The 15948-nt window shown below is 38.8% G+C and overlaps 1 protein-coding gene across 7 annotated transcripts in view; it reads left to right on the top strand.

The window, feature by feature from the left end:
• Window positions 1–15948, top strand: part of POU2F1 (POU class 2 homeobox 1) — a 179401-nt gene that overhangs the window by 86028 nt on the left and 77425 nt on the right. For 5 of the 7 annotated variants that reach the window (XM_057495146.1, XM_057495143.1, XM_057495141.1 and 2 more), the window contains one exon: window positions 8552–8617. The exons of 1 other annotated variant lie outside the window; for it this stretch is intronic. In XM_057495146.1, coding sequence (XP_057351129.1) covers window positions 8552–8617 — 66 coding nt within the window. Of the gene's footprint in view, window positions 1–3830; window positions 5433–8551; window positions 8618–15948 lie in introns of those variants that run through there. One more of the 7 variants, XM_036896959.2, reaches the window with a different exon arrangement.

Genomic DNA, 15948 nt, shown 5'->3' with positions numbered 1-15948 from the left:
GAAAAATACTGCTGAATAGATGTTAACAGTAGAGCTGTAAAATATTAGGGCTAAACTACTCTTTAAAAAAAGAAAAAGGCTTCTGCACTCAGATTGCATCACATGTCTTCTAAGTTTTTACCTTTGAAAGCAGGTTTTCAATCTTTGGGTCATTAAGTCAATTAAGTAGGTTGAGATCAGCAATTAAAAAGGAAGACAATATAGACTATATCAGAATGCATTACATCTAGGAAGAAACAGTTTGATGAAACTTCTCTTGAGGTTTTTATATTTCTTCTGTACATATTTGTACAATGTAAATTGTGAAAAGCTTGGAAAACAAAACTAAAGAAATTGAGACTGGAAGCATTTGCGTTTGTATTCAGGGCATGATTTACCCAAGAAAAAGAGGAAACTCGAGTTAGTGGGTCCAAACTTGAAACCAGGCTTTCGTCTAACACCAAAAGATTTGTGAGTGAATGTGTATTTGTATGCTTTGTGTCAAAATGAAATGTTTAAGGTATGTATATAGTGGTTTTATAAGACCTAAAGTTGGGCTTTTTGACCTGCCAGCTGCAGATCTCGTGTTGTGGGGTTAACAGTTTCATCGTGTTTTATTTCACTGTCTTCAGCCCCCCTAGTCCCCTGCTGTCTTTGCCTCTTAAAAGGGGCATCATTTAGGAAACATTCTCTAGGCTTCAGTTTACTTTCTGTGAAATGAGATCATCCTTCAGATCTCTAGTTATTTGGCAGTGCTTGATAGCCCAAGTGATAAATTCTTTCTTGGTATTTGCCCATCTAGATTTTTAGTAAATGGTAGATGTTGCTTTTTTGAAAACCTTTTTTTTTAAAGCACTAAAGGTGCCACATTGCTGCCTTAGGAGGGAGGCATCGTCCACACTGATGTGACATACAGCGATGTAAGAATAGTGGCAGTGCTAACACCCATCACTGGATTCTGGGTCTGAGAAATTTTATATGCTGGAATGTTCTTCTGTATTTGGGCAGTAGTAAATTATTTTAGGCTGTCTGGGGGCACTGGGCTTTGGGATGAGCTTTTTGTAAAATAACAATTTAAAATTCCTGCAATACTAAATTATTTTTATTACTGAGCATTTGCTGAAACAGTGTCACTGAGTGTTTTTTGTAAACAAGATAAGGACACTAGCGCAGTGGTAGAGTTGGAAAAGAGATGAAGATTAAAAAGGATATTGGTGTGCGATTGAGATTGCCTGGGGCAAAACCCTTGGCACTGTGGGTGAACGTCCTGCCATGAGACAGAAGGGCAGTGCCAGGAACAGTAGTGACTCAGGCATTTCCACCCACTGACTAGGTGTTCCGTCGGTCCAGAAGAGCATGCACACATGGTTGTTCACGTGGAACGGGACCACACTGGAATTTGACCTTAGGTTGGTAGAGTACCAGTGGACCTCAGTTCACTCACGCACCAAAGGTGCATTTTAGAAAGCTAGTTTGTAATTCAGTTGTCACTGTCCTCAGTTGTCTTTCTAATGAGACCTAGACTAGCCCACAAGACCATGAATGAAAAATAATTCAATACAGCTAATGCTAGCCATGGATTCTGGGTCCTGGAAAAACATTTCTTCCCCTCTTTTAGAGAAAAGGCTCGATTTTAGGCATAATTTTGAAATTTATGAATTTTCACTTTGTCTTTTCAGCTTTTTGTAGTTCTGATTGTTACTATTTCCTATTCTTTTCTACCTTCTGTGCCCTCTGTGCCCCCACACCTGTTCCATCCAGTCCAGGGTAGCACTGAACAACATTTATGAGTGTTTATTGGCCTCTTTTCCAGTGGAAAGAACCAGTACCTCACTAATTAATTCTCAAACCAGGTGTTAAAGGAAACCAGTTGAACTGGGTTAATTCATGCTGAAGTGTGAATGACTGACAATCCTACGAAACTCCCAGAAAATGAGTTTTTTAAACAGGGTATTCTTTTCAGCTTAAGTTATAATCAGATATTTTGGATAGACCAAATGAAATGAACATCTGAGCTTTGTGGGGAAAGTTACCTATCTGTCCCCTTCTTTCAGACCTAACTGTGCCATGTTGGAGGTGTGCATGGGAGAGGTGGTGGCCATTTCTCCCTCAGTCTGTCTGTAGAGGCCTTGACAACCTAGTACTTAAACCTACCTTCTAGAATGCACTCAGTGCCCAGATCAAGAGTGGCAGGAAGGTGGTTTCCTTGCTCTTCCCTTTGAATGAAGTCAGCTGCCTGGATGAGCCCCAGGCCGCCTCCTTTTGCCTCCTCCCTCTTCTGGAGTGAGGGGGGTGAGGTTGCAGTACAGTGCAGGGAGGGGGCCAGCTGTGGGAGGCAGCCTGGGCGAGCCGGTGAGGGACAGGCCCCGACTGGGCTCTCTTGGTCTGAGGGGGAGGTCCACGTGCTGCCAGGGCTCTGCCCCTGCAAGACACCTTCCAGCCTGCACTCGGCTGGCAGCGATCCTCTGCCCGCCACTCCAGGTCATCCTTAGCAGTGCATGAAAGACCGAATAGGAAGGGTGGTTTAGAGGTGTCGCTGTACCCAGTGCAGAAAGGCCGATGGCAAGGTGCAGAGAGAGTCTATAAAAAGTGCAGGCAGTAAATGTAAAAGTTTATGAAGGCAGTAGTAAACGTAATGTTCTGCATGTAATTGTAGATTAATGATAACAACAACAAAAAAAGTTGATGAAGGCAGAAGAGAGGGAAGAAACATTCATTGGCATCTATTATATTCTAGTGACATTTATCATTGCTTCTCTGTTTTCCCACCCGGCAGAACTCATTAAGTCCAATAATACATTGTACCTTAAAAACTCACTTGAATTTTGCATTTTGTTCTATAATGTAGTCTTGATTGTTTTAATACAAAGTGTTGTGAATCATATTGAATAAAACTGGTGCTCTGGAAAGCAATGTCCTGTTTGCCGTGTGTCCGGTGTCTGCCCTGCACAGCTGCCGCATGCTCCAGGCTGTGACCAGTCTGAGAAGCACCAGCGCATTTATCCTCATGGCAGCCTGGGGAAAAACACGTTACTTACCACTCTACAGATGAGAAAATTCAGGCTCAGCAAGGGAAGGAACTTAAAGTCTCACAGGCCCCAAATGGTGGTGTTGAATTTCTCCCCCAGACCCTCTCCTCATGAGGATTTTTTAATTCTGTAAAACAGAAAAGCTAACAATATAAATAGAGTATTGATCTAAAAGGTAAAGGTTTTTGGTTCTGTTTCTAGGTAAGTTATTGACTTGCAAGGAAATCTTTGTGAAGGTCCCTTGTAGACACCTTGTCTTCATTTCCTCACATGCAAACTGAGTTTAATTTCAGCCTTAATGTTGGGAAAAAGTACATATCTTAAAAAATCAGATACTTGGCCTTACTGAAGATAGTTCTGAATAAAAGCAGCTGTTAACTGCACAGTGCCCTTGAGCGCTGGCCTCGAGCCCAGAGCGCTTCTCTGCGTGTCCTGTCCGCTGCACACACTCGCCCTCAGGCTCGGTACCCTTGTCGCCCGGTGCTCATCTTCTTGCCACAACGAACAAACCATCATGATCCGCTGCTCATTCCGGCCCCGAGCCCCACCGATTCCCTCAGGGTGTGACTTGTCCGTTGCGTGTAATGGCCAAGAGCTCAGGTTTTGGTGACCGCAAAGCCTGGTTCTGACTCCCGACTCCGAGGTGCCGGGGTCTCCCTGGCGCACTGCCTTAGCACTCTGCCCGCGGCTTCCTTGTGCTCAGGAGGAGGCAGTGGTGCCTGCCGCGCGGGGTTTTTGTGTCCTCTCCGGAATTGTCTATGGTGGTTTGGTGGAATGTTGTACTGTAATCCCTGAAAAGTTCTTGGTAGATATTTTGTCTGGTAAATTTGCTTTAAATTAAGTCAGTATATTCTTTAGTAAGATTGTAAATATGTTCATATCCGTTAAGTGAAATTTATATGAAAGTACTAAGCATAGTTGACCCTTGAACAGCATGGGTTTGAGCTGTACAGATTCACTTATACCCAGATTTTTTTCAGTAAATACATTGGGAGATATTTTGGAGATTTGTGACAATTTGTAAAAACGTCTTTTCCCTAGCTCACTTTATTGTAAGAATACAGTATCTGATACCTATAGCATAAGAAATATGTGTTAATCGACTTTACATTATCACTAAGGCCTTCCAGTCAACAGCTATTAGTGAAATTTTGGGGAAATCAGAAGTTTATTGGGGAAGTTAAAACCTCGGACTTTCGACAGTGTGGGGTACCAGTGCTCCCACCCCCATATTGTTCAAGGGTTGACTGTAATTCTACAGTTCACATGACCCAGTTTTCAGTGATCGATACTGTAAGTAACAAGCTATCTGCTTTTAATGGATGCTGGGGAAAGGATACTGCGCAATAGGTGGCATCCAGCTAATAATCTAGTCTGTTAATTTGGTAGTATAAAAAGATTTGTGGATAATGAATTTCCATCCTCTTGAAGATAATTTTCCAGATTCTGCACTGCTTCCGGATTTATACTGTTGCCTGGTTTTAACGTAGGACTTTCCCCTGACAGTGTATGTTAATACTTGGAAAATTCCCTATCAGTAGGCTAGCACCATCTTGACAGTCTGTGTTCTGCCTCTACCTTGCTAATTGTTTCCTTGGGATTATTTGGATTGTGTAGAAAGCTTTTTGCAAATCCTCTTATTACTGAAGTCATTGTTGCCAGCAGGAAAAAGATTAAAGGTGCTTAAGTCTGTAGAGTTGTTTCTAATTTGTACATGTCATTTCAGTGGCATTTTAACAGAACTCTGTCTCCTGTCCCTCCCTTCTCCCCCGGTGCTATCTCAAGTTGGGTCCGAGAAGCCGGGCCATTGGAAGAAATCTCACTTTTATCCTCCTAATTATTATGCTGGCACTCGGGAGATAATTTTTCCCTTCATGCACTGCCAATTAATATGCAAATGTACTGATAAATATTTATGTAGTGATTTAAATTATGCAGGGAGTGCTTTCAGTGTATTCTGTTAGTGAATTGTTCGTGGACTTCAAAGTGCTGGCTGCTGTGCTAACGAGGAGAGATTTGCATAAGGCCCTAATCACTCGCATACTGATTAAGCTTCATTATGGAAACTGCCAGCTGCAATCTTTGTTTCTATTTTATTACAAAAAGGGGAACTTTTCATGCTTCAGTTGCCTTGACAATGTCAGTCCTCTCTGGTAGGAGAGACTAAAACTCCTCTGAGCAACCGAAGTTTCCTTATTCAGTTGAAGATTGCTATGGTGTAACTGAAGTTGTATTTTCCTTCTCCCCCTAATCCTCTTTCCACCTCCCACCCTGGTTCTCTTAAGAACATAGCGTAGATCTGTTAGAAATAGTAGTACCTTCTTTCCCCTACCCCGGAGTGCTACCTGTTTCTTCCTTGCTTTGGATTGTCTGAACCTCTAGAAGATTTCACAGCAATGCTGGACTGCAGTGACTATATTTTAGGTGGGTACCCGCACAGTTCTTTCTTACAAACTTTAATATGGAAATAGCGGGTGTGGGGTTGACTGTGCAGAAGTGCTTAATCTCCTGTGCAACCAACTCTGGGGAGGCGGAAGAGGTGGATGGAGCTGGGAAGGAGGGAAGCATGTGCAAAGCTGGAGCCTACTTGAATTTGCAGTAGGTCCCTCCCTACCACTAGCTTCTGGTTCAGAGGATATTTTCAGTAAATAGTGTGGATTTTGAATTCAACTTGGAGGACATTTTTGCTTTTTGAAAATTTCTATTGAGAGCATTTCATGTAGTTCTAAAACACTGTAAATCTGAAACAAGGTATAAAGTGTACCTAAATAATATGTACATATTAATAAAAGTGTTTTGCATACCTAATGTGAATGTCTTATATAAAAGCCAAAAGTGCTTAGTGAAACAGGTAGGGCCCTAGGGCAGAATTGTTCCCACAGATACTGACGCAGAGGGTAATTTCAGTAGTTACTGCAACGGGACTGTTGATCAGTTTCCAGATTTTAGGAACTATTAACTCTTCAAATTTTGGTTGATGACAGCCTTTTTTTGTTTTTAAAAATCAACTTCTGTTCCTCAGAGAACAACTTTAAGTACTGGGAAGCGTATTCTTAAGAGTTTTCCCTATAGACAAGACTTGGGGAGGGAGACATGTGGCTTGAATATGTAAGTTGTCTTTGGTGACTAAGATTTAAAATAGATTGAGGTTCTTTGGTTTTTAGACATACTATGGCTCATAGTGGCCACATGTTGTGTTTGGTTTTGTCTGTGTATAAGCAAAATTGTTGAAGCCTCTTTAGGTTAATTTGGTCAACTAGAGAGTCAGATGATACGAACTCCAGGACTTTCATATCTTCGGTTTAAAACCTTTCCAAGTAATTTTTTTCCCTGTATGTCATTTTTCCTGCTTGAAATATTGAGGCTGCCCGCATCACTGTTACAGTTGCCAAGGATAAAATGATATTTTGAAAATGTTTGACTTCTTAGGCAGAAGGAATGGCCTAAACCCAAGGTGGCAGTAATATTTGCACAACATGATACAGACCACTTTGAAAAGGGTGAATGATTTTAAAAAATGAAAATGAACTCATGTCAAGAATTCAATCCAAGAGCAACTTGTAGACTGTGTGTTAAACTCACATACAGTCAGGTGAATGTGCCCAGAGAGGAAAAAACCTGACATCAAAATAGAACTTACTTTATTTACTCTTTTACATCTGCTAAATTGGGAACTCAAGAAAGGAAAGAAAATAATCTCCTGCAAAATTTTTAGCATTATATTTTAGAATTAGAAATTATATCTCTATTATTTTCAGTTTACTAACATATAAAGTCTTCCCATATTTCTGGTTAATCAGGATATTTATTTGTGTATGTTTAATTCTGTTAAATGTCTTTGACACCCCTGACAATTCATAGAAAATGCTTAGATTTACATAGAATATATGTGATACAGTCTTTAATTTATAGATGTGGAAATTAGGGTGTGAATTGGGCAAGGTCAGGCTGATGACTTGTTAAGAATTATGCCCACTTCTTTGTGGTATGTGGAAAAATTGTTACCCTTTTTATGAATGCTAACTGGTTATCATTTTTCCCACTGCTTTGAAAGCATGTTATGAAGGAAGCGTTGAGCAGCATGCATACTTAATGGTATATTCTATTGCATTTGTTGAGAAGTTTGTGAACTTTCATAAGATTTTGGTTAAGTCATTCAGAAAGCTGATTTTTCCTTAGTTGTACACCTGTTCCTTTCAAATCTTAGTATGCTTTCAGGTGGTATTTAAATTTTTCTGGACAGTAAAGGAAAGGAAGTTGTAAAACCACCCTCAGTTATAACCACAGATGTATGAATATTGTAGAACTGCCTAAGCCCATAAGACAAGCATCTGTTTCAAAACTATATTAGAAAAGCCATAACCCAACTTCCGGGTTGGAAATAAAATTTATGGGAGGCCCTCTCACCTCTTAGTGCATTTGGATAATGTGACTGCATAATTTGGTTGGGACTTAATAATGATTGTTTTGATTTCCTAGTTAGATGTTTAAGCAGATGACAAAATGTGCCCTTCAGTCAAAAAATTAAAATTAAAAATAATTTAAGTATTTATCTCTATTAATAATTATAGAGAAGTGGTCCTAACCTGGTGGAAAAGGCAGAACTTGATTGGTAGTAAACATGGTTGATTATAAATGTGCTAAGTTTCAGTTTATAATAGAAGTAGAATACGATTAAGTGTATATTTAGGTTTTACCTTTCAAAGAGGTAGGAAAGAAGCAGGCTTGTTCTTTTCTCTTGCATATCTTCTGGGATACCTAATATCTAATGCTTGATGGAAACTTTTTATTATGAAAACCTCTCCATTAAACAGATAACCATAAAAAAAAGAAACACATGTCAGCAGGTTCATTTGGGGTATCAGTGTGATATAATTATTAAGTTGTTGTAGTTGTGATTCAGTTTCAAAACTATTAAATATATCTGTAATGTCTTGTGGTACAACTACTTGTACTGGTTTCTGAGTGAGGTGTGAATTCAACGTATTCTCACTTTGACACATTTGGTTTTGGGGAGGGGACTAAATATGGAGATATTTTTCTTTGACATACTTTCTTTTTATTCTGCTAGGTTGAGTTACTGTACAGTCTATTAAGATTACCAATGGATTGTTTTGGTTATAATTAATGAATATCTTTACTTACGGAAAAAGAAACTTTATTTGGAAATAACATATTTTACTTTGTGAGGTACTTCCCTACCAGCTTTGTTCTATAATTCTGTGCTTCATATTAAGAAGCATTTACTCCTTCTACATATAAGGCTCTTTCTTAATATTTTTGTTTGATTAGATTTGTTACTGTTCTTGAAAGAATCTTAAAATTCTTTACAAAGATAATTTTTCTGTGACTCATTTCAGGGTTAAGGATTCCTGAATTTATTTCAGATAAACTTTTATTGCAATTTCCTATATTTGAGTGCTGACACTCTCCTTGAACTGCAGAACGTTAGTCAATGTTAACCCTTTTCTTTGCCACACTTTTGCCTCCCTAATCACATCTCCAATTTTTTAAAAACCGTATTCACTTCTGATTTATTGTAGACTCAAGAATGAACAATCCGTCAGAAACAAGTAAACCATCTATGGAGAGTGGAGATGGCAACGCAGGTAAGAGAGCATTCTCAGGTCCAGTTTTAAACTTAGATCTAACAGAAATAAAAGGAAAACCTTGGCACGAACATATGACCCATATTTGGCAAATAAAGACCAATTTGAGTATTGTGTTGTTAAGTACAATTTAGTGCTTGCAGGAACTGGGATTACCCCTGTTTAAGATTATCTTCCTTCTGCAGATTGCTGCTGTTTGTCGCCATCTGTCAGGGAAATACAGGGTAGTTGGGAGATGAGTTCTTTGGGTCAGATAGTTCTGGGTTTGAATTACGGATTTGCTGCTTATTAGCTGTGTGACTTAGGCAATTTCCCCAGTCTTTTTGAGACTTAATTTATTCACCTATAAAATGGGGATATTTCACAGGTCATTGTTAGTATTAAAGGAAACATGCCAGCTACACAGTTACTCTTCAGTAAAAAGTTGCTCTTGTTACTGGTATTAGTCAAAATATAAACTTACCCACCCCACAGTCAATATAAGTTATGTTGAAGTTATGATAGTGTTTTAGTAGATAGTTAAAAAACACACACCTATTTCTAATACATCCTTTGATTTGGTTCAAAAAATTTTTTTAATTTGCACCTGATTAAACCCCTTATCAGGAGAAAGTTAATAACCATGTAAGTGAGAAAACTGAGGCCCTGTGAGAGAATGAAAGGTAAGTCCATAAAGGATAGATTGTCCCCACAGCCCATACTCTGTCCATGCATCTTTATCATCTTCCAGAGATGATCCAGGGAATTCCCAACTTCTAGTAAAGGCTTAAATTAAAATAGCCGTATAAGAAGGGAATTATGGGCAGGGAGGCACAGCAAGTAATAGTTTCTGAAGTGAACTAGGTTGTTCACTTGTGGAGAGGGTTGCCTCTTTGACCCTCATTTGCAGAAAGCCTAACTGGGAGTAAGAATGAGGGTCACTCTTGGAAATTGTCTTTGCTTTCCACCCCTGCTGGCCACACCTTTTAATTTAAAGTAGATGAGTTAAACCAATATAACAGCTTCCTGCCTACATGTCTTTCATTCTAAGCTGTCCTCTACCTGGAGATACTTGTTGATCTTTTAATCTCTAAAAGTATACTTGCCTTTCTATGTCAGACTGAGTGTGGGGCTTCCTGTTGTATTGAACATGTCTCACAAATCACTGTAACTGAGGCCAGCCAGGGAGGCGGTGGTGCCTCTTGAGAAGGGGAAGGGCAGCACTCGTCCTGTCTGAGCTGTCAGCTTCATCTCCTTTCTGTTGTTTCCCTGTCCAGTTTGGGTCCCGTCTTCCAGTTTTCCGTTCCCTGGTTGCTCTGCCAGTGCTTAGGTGTGGGACTTGCTTACAGAGAGAAACAGGGCAGTCAATCCCTTTAAAACGCTAGGGTAGAGTGAGGAGGACATCTGTGCTGAAACAATAGCTTCAGAGACGAGACGTGTGTTTCTCAGGGAAGAGAAAGAGACTCCAGTGGATTGTCTGCTGTATCGGACTCCTTTGGAATTCAGCACCACTACAGTAAAAGTTTCAGTATCTGCCATATATTAAAGCATCTACATTTTTGTTTTGTTTTTAGCCTTTGGAGATAAGGGAGATTGTTTCGTTTTTTTTTTTATGGAGGTATCGATTTACAATGTTATGCTCAGGTTTCACATGAGTAACACTGGTTACTAGATCCCCCCCTATTATCAGGTCCCCACCACATACCCCATAACAGTCACTGTCCATCAGCACAGTAAGATGCTGTAGAGTCACTACTTGTCTTCTCTGTGCTATACTGCCTTCCCTGTGCCCCCCCCTACATTATGTGTGTCAGTCATAATGCCCCTTAATCCCCTTCTCCCTCCCTTCCCACCCATCCTCCCCAGTCCCTTTCCCTTTGGTAACTGTTAGTCCATTCCTGGGTTCTGTGAGTCTGCTGCTGTTTTGGTCCTTCAGTTTCTGCTTTGTTGTTATCCTCCACAGATGAGGGAAATCATTTGGTACTTGTCTTTCTCTGCCTGGCTTATTTCACTGAGCATAATACCCTCCAGCTCCATCCATGTTGTTGCAAATGGTAGGATTTGTTTTCTTCTTATGGCTGAATAATATTCCATTGTGTATATGAACCACATCTTCTTTATCCATTCATCTACTGATGGACACTTAGGTTGCTTACATGTCTTGGCTATTGTAAATAGTGCTGCCATAAACATAGGGTCTGCATGTGTCTTTTTGAATCTGGGATCTTGTTTTCTTCTAGTAAATTCCTAGGAGTAGAATTCCTGGGTCAAATGGTATTTCTATTTTGAGTTTTTTGAGGAACCTCCATATTGCTTTCCACAATGGTTGAACTAATTTACATTCCACCAACAGTGTAAGAGGGTTTTCCTTTCTCCACATCCTCATCAGCATTTGTTTTTGCTTGTTTTTTGGATGTTGGCCATCCTAACTGGTGTGAGGTGATATCTCAGTGTGGTTTTAATTTGCATTTTTCTGATGATTAGTGATGTGGAGCATCTTTTCATGTGCCTGTTGGCCATCTGAATTTCTCTTTGGAGAAGTGTCTGTTCAGATCCTCCGCCCATTTTTTAAGCAGGATTGTTTGCTTTTTGGGTGTTGAGGCATGTGAGCTCTTTATATATTTTGGATGTTAACCCCTTATCAGATACGTCATTTATGAATATATTCCCCCATATTGCAGGATGCCTTTTTGTTCTACTGATGGTGTACTTTGCTGTACAGGAGCTTTTCGTTTGATGTAGTCCCACTTGTTCATTTTTGCTTTTGTTTCCCTTGCCCAAGAAGATACGTTCATGAAAAAATTGCTCATGTTTACATTCAAGAGAGTTTTGCCTATGTTTTCTTCTAAGAGTCTTATGGTTTCATGACTTACATTCAGGTCTTTGATCCATTTTAAGTTTACTTTTGTGTATGGGGTTAGATAGTAATCCAGTTTCATTCTCTTACATAATAGCTGTCCAGTTTTGCTAATACCAGTTGTTGAAGAGGCTGTCATTTCTCCATTGTATGTCCATGGCTACTTTATCATATATTAATTGACCATATATGCTTGGGTTTATATCTGGGCTCTCTGTTCTATTCCATTGGTCTATGGCTCTGCTCTGGTGCCAGCACCAAATTGTCTTGATTACTGTGGCTTTGTAGTAGAGCTTGAAGTTGGGGAGCATAATCCTCCCTGCTTTATTCTTCCTTCTAAGGATTGTTTTGGCTATTCAGGGTCTTTTGTGCTTCCATATGAATTTTATAACTATTTGTTCTAGTTCATTGAAGAATGCTATTGGTACTTTGATAGGGATTGCATTGAGTCTGTAATGGCTTTAGGCAGGATGGCCATTTTGACAATATTCTTCCTACCCATGAGCATGGGGTATATTTCCACTTATTGATGTCTTTGATTTCTGTCAAGAGTGTCTTGTAGTTTTCAGGGTATAGGTCTTTCACTTCCTTGGTTAGGTTTATTCCTAGGCATTTTACTACTTTTGATGCAATTGTAAATAGCATTGTTTTCCTGATTTCTCTGTCTGCTAGTTCATCGTTAGTATATAGAAATGCAACAGATTTCTGTGTATGAATTTTGTATCCTGCAACTTTGCTGAATTCAGATATTAGCTTAGCTCTAGTAGTTTTGGAGTGGATTCTTTAGGGTTTTTTATGTATAATATCATGTCACTTGCAGACAGGGACAGTTTAACTTCTTCCTTGCCAATCTGGATGCCTTTTATTTCTTTGTGTTGTCTGATTGCTGTGACTAGGACCTCCAGTACTATGTTGAGTAAAAGTGAGGAGAGTGGGAATCCTTGTCTTGTTCCCGATCTTAGAGGAAAAGCTTTCAGCTTTTCACTGTTAAGTGTGATGTTGGTTGTGGGTTTGTCGTATATGACCTTTTATTATGTTGAGGTATTTGCCCTCTATACCCATTTTGTTGACAGTTTTTATCATGAGTAGATGTTGAATTTTGTCTAATGCTTTTTCAGCATCTATGGAAATGATCATGTGATTTTTGTCCTTCTTTTTGCTGATGTGGTGGATGATGTTCATGGAATATTGTACCATCCTTGCATCCCTGGAATAAATACCACTGGATCATGATGTATGATCTTTTTGATCTGTTTTTGAATTCGGTTTGCTAATATTTTTTTTTAGTATTTTTGCGTCTGTGTTCATCAGGGATATTGGTCTGCAGTTTTCATTTTTTGTGGCGTCTTTGCCTGGTTTTGGTTTTAGAGTGATGCTGGTGAAGCAACTACGTTTAATAAAACCCAGATGATGTGTTTTTAAAAAGATTAGTTAAAAAAAAAAAGCTCTGTACCATTACCTGATTTCAGATTGCACCCTTATGATAATGCTCCAAGTTAGGCATTATTTCAAGGTATGGGAAATCGAGGCACGAAATCCCTGAGGCACAGCTGGGAAATAAAGGCCGGATCTGGATTTACACCTTGCTCATGGTTTCTTTCATGAAGTGCAATTAATGAATTGAAAACTCAAGCAATACTTGGTGTGTGTTTAGGTCTTAAATCCTTTACAGAGCTCCACATAATATAAATACTAGCTAGAGCACTTGTTGAAATAGAATCATGAATTTCTTTCTTTTTTTTTCCCATGAATTTCTTATCCTGTTTTATCATGGCATGCATGGCAACCTCATTCCCACCATGGAGTGGAGCAGTGCCAACTTAGATGTTTTATTACTTCTCAGGGTCTCTAAAACTCTGATTTTGTGGCCAAGAACTGGTACTTTCTTAGAGTCATTTACATTCATCACCAGGAATAGAGATTGATTTCTCTTTTACCTACAAACAGAGAGAACTTCCATAGCATTTTTCATAAGCGTTAACTGCTAACACAGTGATACCTGGAAGGGGAGCAAGCGTGAAATGACCAGTCATCCTAACTCTGGAGCAAGCAGCTCACCTCCTGTACGGGCAGCTGCAACATCTGCTGTCTTTGTTATGGACCATTACATTCACTTGAGGGTAACTGAAGGCTTGAATATCAGTTCCTCAAATGTTAAGAGTCTGTCCTACATTCTTAGCATTTCCCACTGATGTCAGTTTGTAAGTTAGAAATGTAAATTACCATGTTTAGTGTATTAGATGTAAAATTACGGTTTATTGAGATAGTTACATACTTACAAATTGATTTTTATTTAAAAGTATAACAAACCTGCACTGTTTAATTGTAAAGAATATATAGATTCTTAGTTTTTGTTAGTTTATGGATAACAAGTAAAATTTTTAATGGACAGAACCCTTAGCATTATAATAAAACAACTCACATTTTCTGGATTTGGACTACTTATGTGTAGATTACTATACTTACAAACATTTTTGGAAAACATAATTTTTATTTGGGACATTTAAAAAATGATATTGTAAACTTATTTGATTGCATTGCCTTTCTCCTGCCAGAGTGATTTATATTTAAGTTCAGCAGCTAAATCTGATGATGTGCTTCTGTCAATAGCCCTTATATGATCACAGAAAATCTGCAGTTGAGGTCTATTCATTTAAGTGTTCAGTAAGTGCCTTTCTTACATGTAGAATACTGCATCTGCTGTTTTTAAAAGATCCAGACAGATAAGACACCTCAGTCTTTGTGAAGTTAGCAGCCATTAAGGGATGACAGATAGCAGATTCAGGACAGATTATGGTAATTTAAAAGTGTGGTAGTGGTATTTGTGTAAGCAAATTTGATAATTTTTTTTATTAAGGTGTAATTGACATGTAACATTATATTAGTTTCAAGTGTACAAAGTAATGATTCAGTATTTGTATACACTGCAAACTGGCCACCACAATAAGTCTAGTTTACCCTGGTGATCATATAGATTTACATAGTATGCAACACAATATTGTTGATTTATAGTCTCATGCTGTCCATTAATCCCCATGACTTAATTAGTTTATGACTGGGAGTTTGTATCTTTGATCCCCTTCTCCCTTTACATCTACTCCTACCCCCTTCCTCTTTGGCAACTATCAGTCTGTTCTCTGCATCTATAGTTTTGTTTGTTCATTTGTTTTGCTTTTTCGATTACACATATAAGTGAGATCGTACAGTATTTGTCTTTCTCTGTCTTACTTAATTTAGCATAATGCCCTCAAGTTCCATCCATCTTGTTGGAATTGGAAAGATTTCATTCTTCTTTATGGCTGAATAGTATTCCATCGACTATATAGTGTATCTTTATCCATTCACACATCAGTGGGCACTTTGGTTGTTTCCATATCTTGCCTCGTGTGAATAACGCTGCAATGAACATGGGGTGCACATGCCTTTTCTAATTAGTATTTTCGTTTTTCTCCAGATAATGCTCAGAAATGGGATTGCTGGATCATGTGGTAGTTCTGCTTGTAGTTTTTTGAGGGAACTTCATGCAGTTTTTCATATTAGCTGAGCCAGTTGACATTCCCACTAACAGTGCATGATGGTTCCCTTTCTCCACGTCCTCACCAGCACTTGTTGTTTCATGTCCTTTTAATAATAGCCATCTGACAGGTGTTGAGTGATATGTCACTGTGGTTTTAATTTGCATTTTCCTGATGACTAGGGATGTTGAGCATCTGTTCATGTGCCTGCTGTCCATCTGTATGTCTTTGGAAAAATGTCTATTCAGATCCACTGCCCATTTTTTAATTGGATCGTTTGTTTTTTTTGTTATTGAGTTGTATGAGTTCTTTATATATTCTGGGTATTAATCACTTATCAAATGTGTGATTTGCAAATATCTTCTCCCCTTCAGTAGGTTGCCTTTTCATTTTGTTGGTGGTTGTCCTTCTCTGTGCAGCTTTTTTAGTTTGATGTCATCCGTTCGTTTATTTTTGCTTTTGTTGCCATTGCCTTTGGAGCCAGATTCAAAAAAAATATTGCCAAGAGCAGTGTCAAGTGTTCTCTTCTGAGAGTTTCGTGGTTTCTGGTCTTATATTCAAGGTTTTAATCCATTTGGGGTAACTTTTATGTGTGGTGTAAGGTGGTGTTCTCGTTTCATTCTTTTGCATGTCGCTGTCCAGTTTTCCCGACACCATTTATTGAAGAGACTGTTCTCTCCACACTGGATATTCTTGCCTCCTTTGTTACAAATTAATTGACCATATGTGGATGGGTTTATTTCTGGGTTCTTCATTCTGTTCCATTGGTCTCTGTGTTTTTATGCCAGTACCATACTTTTCTGATTAGTAAAGCTTTGTAATATAGTTTGAAGTCTGAGAGCATGATGGCCTCCATGTTTGTTCTTCTTTCTCATGATTGCTTTAGCTATTTGGGGTCTGCTGTGGTTCCATACAGATTTTAAGATTGTTTGTTGTATTTCTGTGAAAAATACCATTGGTATTTTGATAGGGATTGCATT

The sequence above is a fragment of the Manis pentadactyla genome, chromosome 19 (genome assembly GCF_030020395.1).
Source record: "Manis pentadactyla isolate mManPen7 chromosome 19, mManPen7.hap1, whole genome shotgun sequence".
Classification (NCBI taxonomy): Eukaryota; Metazoa; Chordata; class Mammalia; order Pholidota; family Manidae; genus Manis; species Manis pentadactyla.
This window is presented reverse-complemented; position numbering and strand designations above follow the sequence as displayed.